General features: G+C 37.9%; 1 protein-coding gene across 2 annotated transcripts in view; it reads left to right on the top strand.

Moving 5' to 3' along the window:
- The window catches only part of tafa5l (TAFA chemokine like family member 5, like), a 48440-nt gene extending 36100 nt beyond the window's left edge, over window positions 1–12340 (top strand). The window contains exons 4-5 of one of the 2 annotated variants that reach the window (XM_072366549.1): window positions 6391–6434; window positions 8893–12340. In XM_072366549.1, the coding sequence (XP_072222650.1) occupies window positions 6391–6414 (24 nt within the window). In that variant the 3' untranslated portion in view covers window positions 6415–6434; window positions 8893–12340. The other variant, XM_072366548.1, reaches the window with a different exon arrangement.
- Window positions 12341–14377: the final 2037 nt, after the last annotated feature.

Below are 14377 nucleotides of genomic sequence, written 5' to 3'. Positions count from 1 at the left end.
TGTAAACATGAAGACCTTATAGCCAGTTAACTCTGTAGGCTTTTTGAAAGGATGCCATGTGACACAAAAAAGTTAGTTTTGCTCTAGAAAGATAAGTAAATGGTATGTCCTTATTAAAAATAAAGATAACGAAAAAAGACTTTGACGAGTAAATGTTTCAAATATAATACAGTGGTATAAAACTAACATAAATAATGAATTTATGGCCCCGAGTCAATACAAATGTTCCAGTCCAGTCACGAAGGAGTTATGAAATTCTCACTTCTGATAAAAGAGGTGAGAAAATTACATGGAGAGATGATGTAGTTGGAGAGTGCTGTTATATAACACTTTGTAGCACCTCAGTCATAAAAGCCTGCGTCCCCAACAAACCACCAAGCCGCCAAGACATGTGTCGCCATGGTCACTGCTGTTCTGGCAGCCAATCTGACCAGAGGACAGGCTTCAAATGAGCTTGCCTCTCGAAGGCAGCATTGTTGATAGTTGGTGAAGTTGAAGAGTTAAGTAAGTGATGACAAATTGCAGGATGGCCTGTCAAAAATGTCCTAAGATGTCATTTATTTGAAATTTAGTTTTATTGTTCAGGTGGAGAAAACTAAAACTGACATCTTTCTGTTGCAGCTGAATGTGCTTTTTTTTAAATGAATTGTAATGAAAACTGAAACAAAGAATTATGTAATAATCACATTCACGTGCACAAGTCTCATTATCACCAAAAACATCAATAAAAGAGCCAGAAGCTATGTTGTTCTGTGCCCTAACTCTACTATATTTTTCTTTTATAAGCTGTTTTTCTCATGCTACTTATGCAACTCAAAGAGTTTGGTCCAACCATGTCGTTAGTAAACCAGAGTAACAGATACTTTTAATCTTTAGGCTGTGCCTCTTTTTTAAAAAAAGAAATAAATATTTTTACTTTTTCAAATGATGTGATATTGAAACTTCAGTCCAGTTGCTACGGTAACATGTTTCAACATAGTGATGCTTTGTGAAAAAGATGCAGGGCTTTTAAATGCTGTATTTTTTGCCATACCATGATCTTTTCCTCAATCTTACAAAGTCATTTTACAGCCAAAATCTAATCAAATGTCTAACAAAGACAAAAAATGAATGGCCTTACACCAGAGTGAAAGGTCCACAACACATTTCTCCCCCGTCCATCTCCACCAACAGTGTAGACCTATTTGTAGACCTATAGACATGTGTTTTATAATCTGAGATATTTGTAGTTTCTAGAAATTTAAAACAGCAATGTTTTACTCTGGGAACTGGCTTGTAAACTTTCAAACTACATGTAGTGATTTATGCTTATCTTGCACAGACTTATGTATTACTATATTATGTATAAGTATATTTTGAGTGTTACCAGTGACAAATGAGAATACTGCTAAAAAGGTTGTCAAAGAAAAGCAAATGTTTTAAAGTTTTAATGCTGCTGGTTGTGAGGGGTCAGATCAGCAGCTGTGCTTTTAGCTGTAAAACTGATTTCATTTTACTTGGTAGAATTTTTTGAAAATATTTTTCTAAACAGCTCATTACTGAGAATAAAAGCTCCTCTCAGAAGATCCTTCAGTGCTCTTTTTGACCCCTGTCTTTTTTGTGGTTTCATGACTGTGTTTGTGACTTTGAGCTTATCTTCAAATGATTTAAGTCTTTTTTTTAGGTTACATAAATTGTTGCCTGTTGCTCTTATTTGGCTCTTGCATTCGTCACTTGCGGAATCTCTTGCAAAAATATCTGCATTCCCAGTGGAATTCCATCTTTAGATAAAGATTGTGTATGATGTTTAGACCACTTTCATTAGATGACTACCAGCATGCATTAAGCCTAAATAAAATGCATACTGAGAGAAGTAAACTTGATTGTTTCTTGATTAATATATCCTTGTACCAAAGTTCCTGAAGGATACATACATTAAAAGTGTTCCCTGAGTAAGAGGATGTGGAATAAATTCTCTTGTTTCAATTACAGCTCGAGAAAATGAGTGAGGAACTAAGAGCTGCAGGTCATTCGAAAATCGTTTGCATCTGTAAAATGTCTTGAAAAATCTGAGCAAAAGATTTTCGAATATTAGATATGCCTGCTGTGCACCATGTCTTTCGGTGCTCTGCTGGCTTTCTGTCTCATTCACAGCTGAAGTTATTAAATTCGGTGCAATCATGCAAGTCTATAAAAATCTATTCCACTATGGTTAAAAGAAGCAATCTCCATTTGAAAAACTTAGTTTTTTTAGCATTTTCATGATAGATTCTAATCTATGATTTAATGACACCATTGTTTTTTTTAATTTACTGATAATCAGATGACTTGAATGCATCACCTTGTTCGCTTTGATACAAGCGTCAGACAAAAGAGCGCGGGTCCAGCTTTTATGTTTCACTGGCCCATCTCCAGGCTTTCGTACACATGTCTGCTTGTGAACTGACAGTCCTCTTGTCATATTCAATCTGACAGCTTCTCTCTGGTTCCTTGGGGATAACATATTGTGGCCAGGCTGCTTTGCCTTTGGATGTAGGCCTACATTAAAAAAATGACTGATGTTCAAACAATATGCATGCCCCTACCAAGCATACATACTGTACATAGAAGTTACACTTGATAAGCAAATATACTTTCATTTGCAGGTCTTTTATTTGTCAAACTCAAGAGAAAAACGTGTTTCTTTGCTTTCTCGTCATCTGTTTGTCAGATGCTGTGGCATGGTCATCAATCTTAGGAGATAGCGGGTGGAGCGATGCAGAAAATATATTGAAACATGTTAGATTGATAGAGATGTTTGCCAAAGAGAGAAACAGCTCATACAAGCCCCCAATTCCATTTCACTTTTTCATATATATTATCATAGGTGTTGCATTATTGTCCAGACATACTGCAGGAAGTCTTGTGATTACATTTTCAGTCTTTAATATCTCTGCTGGTATTCATGCATGGTGAAAAAACAACACATTGCATTTGTTTTGTTTTTTTGTTCCCTCTTGTACTGCCACTGTTTATTAAAAGAGTTCTTTTGTCAAATTTGTTTCACCAGACATATGCTGCCCACCCGCCACCCTCTCTCTCTGTCTCTCTGCTAAGTCTGAGACCCAGAGTGATTGTTGCCCCTTCTGCTGTCACCGTCAGCACACTGTATCCAGCTCTCCTATTTGAACTTCTGTCATTGCCAGGCTTTGAACTGCCACTCGTGTTTTACCCTACATGCTGCTTGTCTCCGGAGTTTTGTCTGGTGTGAAATTGTCTAAGCCATAGGCCACATTTCAACACAGGGTTTTTGTGATAATTAATTCAGAAAGCCCTTCCATGTACTGTGCATATCGAGGCGTGCTCAGCAGCACCCTGTCTCAAAACTCTAATGCTTTTGAGCCCTTTAGATCTTTTGTTTATGTGTTTTTAATAAATTGTGCAGTGGAACTGTGCTGTTATACACCCAGCTGCAAGCTAGCATCCAGAAGTGTAAATTATTTCCAATACAAGCCATCCTACAAACATAAGAAGAGTTACCAGTGGTGGAAAACCTATACACGCTACTACTCAAATGCTGACTTAGTTCAATGTATAATTCTGAAGGTTTTTTCTTACATATATCAGCTTTCAGAGAAACATGTTCTTCTGTTCACTGCACAATATCTATTTGACTTGCTACTGTATTGGTTAAGATTAACACTGATGAAAACCACTCAGTATAATCAGAGAGCTTGATAGTATTTTACATGTTGTTGATGATATTTGAATTTAAAGGGCATGAGTATTATTTCTTGTTTTAGCAAAATTACAAACATCTTAGCTGACCTTCTTGCAATGCTTGTTGATTTGTTTTTAAACTTAAAATGTATTTTACCCTTCATTTCAGTCTATGTTAGGTTCCCTTTAATTTCCTGACAGTGTTAAATCAATATGGAGGGTATTGAAACCTGCTTGATTTATGTTATTTGTCACAGAGAATACAAAGTCTGTAATAATTTTGGCCATGGAACAGACTTATTGTTTGAGAAATCCTCTTCCATGTCTGTTGGATATGTAGCCTATGCAACCTTCTATAATCACATTTGCCATAACAACTTTATCATTTATCAGTCTGTAATATGTTTCCCTAAAGTGCAAAGTAGATAAGTGCAGCTTTAAAGTGCTACAACTTTTTTTTATTTATTCATGCAGGATTTTCTTATATTGTGCTTCCCTCACTTTGTAATATTTTTCTTTTTACCTCAGTAAAAGATTTAAAGATCCTGGGCAACAGATTCCTGCCTTCTCTGTAGCTGCCCCACCAGAAATAAAGCAGCAAACACAACCAGATGCTTTGTAACTAATCTGGTTTTGATCCTCAGAGACAGCTCCGGGTCTGACGCTTTGATGCTTTTGTACACTTGGCTTATACGCTGAGCATGAAGTATCTACTCTAGGTCTTCAGTAAGCTTTAGCTTTGCTTGTTAGCCTAATAACAACAGCAGCTTAGTTAGGGGAGACCACTGGAGAGAGATTTTTAGCCACTGCAGTGATGGTACAGTGTCTGTCTCCTTAATGGCAGGGTGGGCTGCTGGTGAATCTTTTGTAGCTTGAGGTGACACCAGAAATGCAGTCTCTGCTGTCCCTTGAGCACCAAGCAAACAAGCTGCTTTACCTGCAGTAACCTTTCCTCTCAGCTTCAAAGATTTCCAAAAGTAATAAAGTTTCAGACTTTGTTTGTGTAATGTGACGCACTTTGTATGATAAATGTACTTTGATCATGAAATATGTTGTGGTGTAGATAAGAAAGGAAATTAATTGAAGCCCCAAATATTTTTGCCAGTCTCTACTGGCATGCTCTCAGAGATCTATGCAGTGCATCTCATTCATACTGTGAAACTTTATGATTTATGCACACAGTGCTCTGTGTTTACAAGTAATGATGAAATGAGGGCACCCCAAGCTTAGAGACAAGGTCCAAATGTTTCAATTTCACTGCAACACAAGCAATTAGCAAAGCACTTGCTCTCTCTCCTTATCTGAGAATCTCATCCGTCGTGCCAGCGGGAGATGAATATGTCTTGGATGTCCTTGGATTTCTGTCTTGTAAACACCATAGGCGATGAGTGCTGTTTACAAGTGTGTATAGCAGGAAAACAGCAGTCTTCCTTTCTCGCACAGTTGCTCCCGTGGGGCTAAACTCACCTTGTTACCCTTTTAATTAGTAGGAGCAGTTAATAGTGCTGGCCACTTCTGCCACCTCAGCACTCTGCTCCGACTTTAAGAATCGCAGCGATCAATAGCTAAGACTTGGACGGAGACAGGGAGACAAGGGAAAGGGAGGAATTCCTATTGTGGGAGCACTTATGATGATTTTTGGAGTGAGATCAAACAACATATTTTCTTTAAAGAAACCCATGGGGAAGAAGTAACAATAGCCATCCCTTCCCTTTTTTCTCCTTGTACATTTTAAGAGATAATAGGGTCTGTGGGTTATGCACGCACCTCTCTCAGTTTCTTGTCTTCCGCATTCTCAAAAATGAATATAATCAGAAAGCTAAGGGTTTGCTCTGCAGATTCTATTGTGCCCTTATAAGCTTTTATCCCTTCCAACCACTCGCCTCCAGTGCTCATTTCTTTTCTTGTTTTGATTTAAAGATGCAGTGGAAGTACTTAGCATTTAGATGACATGCTGCTGGAGAGGTGTGATGGATCAGCGCCTCTACAGAGGACTGGATTTCTTCAAGAGTGCTGGGGCCAGTCTGCCGGCAGGACAGACAGAGCGACAGATCACAGAACGACAGACAAGGCGGGCAGCGGAATACCAAGTCCGCCTTGCTGCTGCAGAAAGAGCCTGGCACAGTCGAGGAGAGCTGCAGGGAATGCCAATGTGCTAACCAGACAGCCGCCTCGCTTTGGCTCTTCTGATTGGCTAAACACTCCATTAGCTTTCTGATTATGATTAGCCGAGTCATTATCTACACAAAAGCAGCTCATTCACTTGTATTAAGAAGGCAAGGAAGCAGTTTGCTTCCTCTGGTCAACGGGAAGGCAGCATGCTGTTGTGTCCTCTTTAAGATGAATGCAGGAGAAGAACTCACAGAGAAACAAAGTGGAATGTTTTTATAACCTGCCTTACAGCTAATGCGATAAAATTTTGATGCCATTGATCGAAAAAAGTGAGGTCCCTCACTTGTTAATGCAGATGATGAGGTGGCCATTACTCGGTCGTATATTCTGGTTGAGGAGAAAGGCTGCATCCTCAGAGGTCATAAAAACTGGTCGAGAACAAAATAACCTTCCACATCTTTCTCTTCTTCTTAGATATGATTTGAAGATGTGCCATCTGAGTTTTGAAATGGACATATGCTGCTCAACTTCCAAGACCAATATGTATGATTTAAGGCTGATTCTATTTCCACTTTCTGACCATCAACTTTTCTCTTCCAGCCTTTGCCCAAGGAGCCATCGTAGGATGCAGAGGAAAACAGCAAGTATGATTTTTTTTCCACTTAAATAACTATTTCATACATATTTGCATGCTGAGGGCATAACCGTGATTCAAGTCACCTAAATCGTGGAGGAAGCAGAAATGATATATTTTAAATGAAACAGTGACAGAAAAGCTGTGTTTCAGATTCAATGAGCTGCACGCTGCAAAAGGTTCATTGTTGCTCAGACCTGGAATGAATCGGCCACTTCAGTCTCTTCATCAAGTATTTTCTAGTACCACATTCCACTCTGAGCTTAACTCCTCAAGCCCTGGGCTATTTATTGAAATCTCCATTTGAAATCCTCCTCAGATTTATTCAGTAACATCTCCGTGACTGTAAGGCCACACTAAGCATTTGGCTCCATGAATGTCTTCCTTGTCTTATCACTGAGCAAGAGTCATAGTTAAGGAGCTCCTGCATTATCTGACATTTCTATGTTTGCCAAATCAAAGCTGTAAATCTTAGAATAAATAACAGCCTCATAAAGATTTCAGCTGCAGGTTTGACAAAATTTGATGCGACAGAAATAGAAATGACAGTAGCCCTCCAGTGGATGAGGTTAGATAAAGTTCATCCAGGATGAGGAGAAATCACAATGGAATCCATTGTTCGGGATTTAGTTGCTTTGCTGTATCAGTATGGGAAAATTGGGGGAGTTATTTGCAGTTTTAGAATACATAAGTACTGAGGCTAAAAAGCCCCCCTGTGGTTTCATCAAAGGCAGAAACAGGATTTTTTTTTTCCCATGACAAACCCAGACTGATTGAAAGGGAGATGTTTTTACACTGTAAAATCCAATTACCGGTAGTTAACCTTGCAATTCTATGATGTACCAACAAATACAATTAGGTCTAACTTCCTAAAAGCTAGTTATGAGTAAAAAATACTAATTACCAAGTAATTTAAGTCATTGAAACAAAAGCAAGGAAAATGAGTTTTTTTTTTAAATACCACTTGATAAATAACAAGGTAATTAACTGTTCCAATTATGTTGTCTGCCTTACATTCCTCCAAGTCAATTTCTTCTTATTAAAAGTAAGCCATACTCTTTTGGCATGTTAGCTTCACTTCCAGAAACTTTTTGTCCGCAAAAAAACCCAAGGAAATGTCCCAAAGATTAAAGTGAATTCCTCCCCCGAGAACATTGACTGAGTATCTATGAAGCTTTTATGTTCCTCAAAAAAAACCACAGGCATTTGGAATCTGCATGCTTTATGTCTCCTAGCCAATATCCTAAGATTGATTTTCCCTCCTCCACCGAGAAAACAAAATGAATCACGCACAATTACCAAGGACAGAGAGAAATGGAGAATTGGGGGCGTCATAAATATTTATTTGCAAGCCCTGGGAATTTGTGCAATTCTGTGTGGATTTGCCAACACATATTTAAGTGTCTGAATGATTTATATGGGCAGTCCTGGAGTGTCACATTTGTCCACTGTCAACCTGAATCATTTATGTATGACCATTTATAGATTTATCCACATAACATATTCATGGCGGAATTCTATTATCATGCAGGGGTTTTCCCTGATCAAGTGATCAGCTTGATTAAGTCATTAACTGCAGGATTTCACTGAAGGTGACTATGTCCCACATGCAGGGAATGTCTACACATGCAGACTTGTTTATGAAATGGGCTTTAGTGCTTTTCTTCTTTTTTGTCACTTAAAACAAGAGGCTGCCTTGTTGTCAGAAATCTCCGTGAAATATTTTGTATTTAGGAACTGCATTTAACTTTATCCAGGTATCCATTTTTCATCAGTTTTTTCAATACTGTTAACAGTACAAAATGTTTCTAAAGCAGAGTTTGGTTGTCGTAATTTACTCACATGCTGTATGCAAAGTGTTTAGTCTTAGTGTGGATGAAAACTGGAACAGCAGTTTAGGGGAGTGGAGGCACTACCCTGATTATTACTGTGGATACATTTTGTTGAGATTTTTCCTTTGTTCTTCATCACAAGGGATAAAGGAAGAACCCCCTTAACAGCTTGATTTGGTATATTTAGCACTTTATGATTTATCCAACTAGTTTCATGTTTAATCAAAATGTTAAATATAAGGAAAAAATAGAGAAGCAAGTTCTCTAAAAAAGTCAATTTAGGGTGCTTTATACATTTTTTAAGTGAAAAGTAGCCTCTGTTAAGAGTGGTAACATTAGTTTTATGTATGCACATTTAATTTATCCAGTATAAATGAATAAATGTATTACATTGTTCTCAAAAGGTTGTAGACACATACACACACATTTACACAACCTTAATTTGAGCTTCTGTAGGCTTTACATTAATGTGACATTACGCATTTATGATTTGTGTTGCAGAGAAGAAAAGACAAAACAATAGCCAGGGTGCAAAATTGTCAATATATTTCCATAGCAAGGTGTGTGGCTGAAACCAGTTTCATTATTTGTGTTTTATCTTAATTTATCTGCTTTTCTTGCTATTTTCAACTGCAGGTTTGTTGGCAAATACCGTACATTACAAAAGGAACTGAGGCCAGTCACCACACCTGAGCATTGTGTCCATTCACCAACGAGGCTCCCAAACTGTGCACCAGGCTTGACCACCCATAGAAATAAAAAGAAAAAAAAATGTTAAAAAAATAAGCCACCACAGTGAAAGTCCCTTCTGAAAACCTTGAGACACATCAAGTGAGCAGCAGTTCACCATCGGCATTGAACTTTCACCGCAGCAAAATTCATGGACTCATCATCATCAAAGAGCAAAATCCCTCGAGGAACAACTATCAACGAAGTAGGCAGTGGAATATTCATTGAAGTACTTGACCATTTGTGTTTTTATTTTTTTTTCAGCCACTGCCTGCTCTCTATAAAAAAGGCTCCTTGAAGATTTTTTTTTTTACTTTTGTGACTTGATTTACACTTGTGAGAAGGTCTTTCAGAAGTCAGCCCCTTCATCTTCTTTACTATCACTCCTATGAAGCCGTCTGGGCTTATAACCCAGCCAAGTTTCTTTAATGACAGTTTGCTGCTAAAGAGTTGTGACTGTATTGAGGTTGAGCCAGATTATGTTGTCTGTGGGATTCTAGCCTTTAATACCTTTCTCTTATTTGACTGGGTGAAACTTTACAAGGCTAAGGCCGCCAAAATCTCTGCAAACGTACATGGGACAGTCTTTGTGAAGAAGCATGAAAGTCACAGAGGAGACTACAGAAATAAGCTGATTTTTCAGTGAATAAGGATCATGACGGTAAAATAAGGACATTTTGGATGACTTAGCTTATATTTTATGTTTCTTATGTGGTGCCAACATAGACTAGAAAAGTAGTTTTTGTCAATGAACCTCACACATCTTGTACACATCACTAGGAGCAATTAGCAGATGTGGACCCCTGGCTCATTTTAATGGTCTTCTTGTGTGTGTGTGTGTGTGTGTGTGTGTGTGTGTGTGTGTGTGTGTGTGTGTGTGTGTGTGTGTGTGTGTGTGTGTGTGTGTGTGTGTGTGTGTGTGTGTGTCTGAGCGTGTGTGTTTGCATCTGTCAGTGTGTGAAGTTGTGTGTGTATGCTTTTCTGTTGTGTGAGAGCGTCTGTGTGTGCGTGCACGTCCAGAGATACACTGTGAAGTTATACCCAATGCATTATTCATACTCTTATATGTTTTTGGGACATGCCCAGACCAGAACTCACCATCTGGCAAAAAGAAGCATTTGGGATTTTACAGATGTTTGATCTCATTTGAATCCTCGGTTTACCTTTGCTTTTCTTGTTTTCCTTTCCTTTAGTATGTAGAGATATTTATATTGGGGGAAAATATGATCAGAACTGGGGGGGAAAGATCACAGTATGTCACATAAGTTAAATTCTGTAATTAAACTCAATTCATGTGTGATTAAATGTATTTCTGAATCCTTGTCTAAGCTGACTATATTTTGATATGAACTGCTTTGGCCAGCTATTTGCTGATTTGATTGACAGCATAGCATATACAGTAAAAAGAATGTATATATATATATATATATATATATATGCATATACATACATATACATCCAGCTTATGTATTTTATGTCTCATGATTATGAGTTATTGCGAAAGGGCAGCGCACAACAGGATCATTCTATGAGAAGTGCAAATGCTAAACATGAAACAGGATCCCTTGTGGCACAATAAAAGCAAACAAGCAACAACAAGCTGTAGTTTGAAAGATGACCTAACATTTCTGTGCTGCAACATAATACCATTGTTTTAACAGTGGCAGTTTTTGCAGGAGGAAAGACATCACTTCCTTTATTATAGAAGAGGTCCTCTAAAAATATGTTCTCCCTTTTAAAATGTCTTTGTATTAAAAACATCTTGCACATTTCCATCTCAGTGTATGCATTTAAGCTTATAAAAAGCTTAGCCTTCACTAAACTTATTATTATGTCAGATAACTTTGTAGGGACCAAAGTGCTGGACCTCACATGTCTCAATGGCTTTTGGAGAGTCAAAATGTGGTTTTGCGGTCAGGGTTAGGTATTAATTTGCAATGGCCATGTGCAGGATGAGGGGCTAGGTAACGCATAATGTCAATGGAGGTTCCCCATAAAGATGGGAAAACAAAGATGTTTGTGCTTGTATGTGCATGTGTGTGTGTGTTTTCCAGGTGCACTATGGTCTGTGTAGTGAGAAAATACTAAATTCCACCTGATCCCATATCGTTTATTTCATGCTGTCTTTATTTATCACTTCTTTGTTTTGCACTCAGCGTAAATAAATTGTCCCTTTGATTTTGACTCATTGTCAGTGCGATACTGCTGCAGTCACAGTCACTGAGGCCGTGCAAAGCTAGATTTCAGTAAGAGTCAGACACTAATAACTTTACCTCCTCTATTTGTCAAGTGGCCAGTATCTGAAAAATGTTATAGTAGTCAATGAGGACAGCACATACGATCTACTAAACTCTGACTGTCCTCCTACTGAGCTTGTGACTCTAAAGATGAAGGAGTGTCCATGAATAACCAGGCCTAAGAATGAATTTTGTTGTCCTCAAATATTTATGTTTATGTTGATATTTTATACTTTTATTTCAGATTGATCTTGTTTTAGAAGAGACGTGGGTCTAAAAAGAATACCAAAAAGATATAGATTTCACAATGTGTTCCCCAAGCATGACATAACAGTAACTGAGACAAAACATTTTTTTGTGAAAATTAATGTGGAGGAGGGGTGTGGGTTTTGGGCAAAAACACAAATGTTTAATAATGATGTATATATTTCAATGGGTACACCATGAATATTCCCAGTAACTTTCTTACACCCAAATCCTTTTTTTCTAGTCAAATAGCTTAGTTGCTTGTAAGCATTTTACCAATTTTCCTTAAAGGTCCTTAAGGAACCTTTAAGGAAAATCCTTAAAAGCTTGTGAAAATACAAGCCTATGATGGCTCCTGGTTCTTTCCAAGAAACCCTAAAGAAAATTTGAAATATGGAGCACACATAAAACATTTTGATTGACGGACAGTGTTTTTATTTCTGCTACAGCGCACCTGAGATGTAACAGGAAATATCTGCAGTGAGAACAGCCAACATGTAACATTCAGTATCTTCAACAATATTCCAGTTGGCTGTTAAAACTCTGAGACGTGTGGTTTCTACGGTTGCTGTCGAGCCAAGTGTTCCCACTCAACTCCCACTCAGCAAGAGATGTTCTTTCAACGAGGCCCTGTTGCGGCTTCCTTACATCTTCAGTGTCTGACTTGTTGTCTCTGAGTTTTGGATGTGGGCTGCTGTAAGGATAAACTAATGGTACAACTGGAGTATTCTTCTTTTGTGATCTACGGTAGAGTACTGCACATTTGCTGGATATTAGAAAACTTTTTTTTGTTGTTGTTATCAACGATAAGCTGTCATGGAGTTGATATGATAGAATTGAAGAAGACTCGTGATTTGATTTGAATAAATGTATTGCTGGTATGTGTGTCATAATAAAGCCACTCCTCACATAGATTTTGATCAGAAAAAATTATTACAGTGGCCATTTAGTTATGGGAAATGTGTCCAGCTATTAAAGGCTCAAGTAATTTGAAGTTATTTATTTTATAACAGCAACATAGGAACAGGTGTCACCATGTGTTATAAAGTAGCTTCCGTGTTTGTGTCAATCCCAGACAGCAGCAACATTAATGCCACACAATAATACATGCAATTTGATTAGCTGTTGTCTTACAGGCTTCTTTCTTCTCTTTCATAAAAGTAACTATATGTGAACTTACGGGATGTGCATGTGTTTCAGCACCGCAGGCCATTGTCATTGTTTTGCTGGTGAGTCGTGCCCATCCACAATAGATCCCTGGCTGAGCCTAATGAGACACAAACACACCCCTGAGGCTAAGACTGACTTGCTAAACACAGCATCGTTGAACAGTGCCAAGGTGTTGCAAATTAGCATTTATGCCCACATAAAAATCCATTTACTGATCCATTAGCTTAGCATAGTGCTAATGAGTTACCAGTGATGACTCGCATGGGACTTTGATTTGCAAGCAAATTGTCATTAAGGGTGGACTCTTACTAAGCAACAGCTTCACACATGTAAAGAGCACATTTGGAGCTATGGAATACTATATATGTTTAGTCATATTTTATCATTAGAACCAGCTCATTTATCCATCTTTTCTCAAGTTCTTTTCATACACCAGTGTGTTCAGCTTGTCAACAATTGGGATGCTGCCGTCTTATCAAATCTATTTAACTATCCTTCAAACTAACAAAGAGGAAGGTGGCTGCACTCAACATTTACAGCTTGTCCCAGATAAGCAACGGAACACTGGTTGCAGCACCGTGGAAGGTTAAAAGTAGAATACAATCAAAGGAATGAACCCTGAGTTTAGATCACCTAACTGCTGTCTTTAAAATTTCTCAATTATATCTTTTCTTGAGTATAGCTTTTTCTTTTAACAACAAACTCTTGAATATCAAACCTGCTTCCTGGAGGTGAAATAACAAGCAGCTGAGCATCATGCTATACCCACTAATACCCATTATGATGAATGTAAAAAGCAGGCATGGAGCTGAATTAAAATGTTATTCACACAGCTGAGTGATTTCCAATGAGGAGAAAAGAGGGTAAAATGACTCGAGTAACATTTGAAGACCTTTTATTTCTACTGAAACCTCTCCGTCCAGCATCCACTGTGGTGCTTGACTGGAGAAAGGAGTAATTTGCAGAAGAGAGAGGGTGAAGGTATAAAATGGTCGTTTTGCTAGAGCAACACAAGCTAATTTATCACTCTCCTGGGGTCAGGCGACACTCCCTTGGCCGTGAATTTTAATGTTGTTTTTTATGGGTCTTAATAAACTCTATTTTGCTGCAAGCATTTATGCAGAAGAGCACAACATTCGTCACTCGGCTCATTTAGTAAGTCAAGGAGAAAGGGGCCAGAGCCAAATCTACCCGAAAGAGTCATCAGTTCTCACGCTATAGGGTGAGGTGAAATATTATTGTTTTGGAAAAGGTATGGGAGTCTCTCGTGTATTGTGATTATCAGATGGTGGATGGCTCAGAGGAGTAAAATCATTTTTTTCACTTCGAGCAAAATAATTCTGCAAACAGTATGAACAAGAATTAGGGTACAATCCATTTAATTGTCATTTCAAAAGTGTTAAGTCGACAGTCATAAGTCAGTAGAAAAATATGCTTGTTTGTTCTCTTTATTGTATTCTTTTTTTGTTATACGTACGCACCAAGGCACTTGCTTCGTTTTATAGAATAAGATAACTTCTTAAGTATTACAAAATGAAATACCTGGTTAGGTTTAGAAATTTAAATACCTGGTTATGGTTAGGAAATAAAACACCTGGTTAGGGTCAAAAAGAAGAAAATGTGGGCTTGATTTAAATTCAACCCTTACATAGCTTACAAGTTCTTCATAAACTGAAGAAACTATGGACTCCTTTGGTTGAGGAATGTACATTTGATACATAATTAGGGTCTCCAGATAT

Source organism: Leuresthes tenuis, unplaced genomic scaffold (assembly GCF_036924035.1).
Source record: "Leuresthes tenuis unplaced genomic scaffold, fLeuTen1.0.hap1 SCAF_16, whole genome shotgun sequence".
NCBI lineage: Eukaryota > Metazoa > Chordata > Actinopteri > Atheriniformes > Atherinopsidae > Leuresthes > Leuresthes tenuis.
This window is presented reverse-complemented; position numbering and strand designations above follow the sequence as displayed.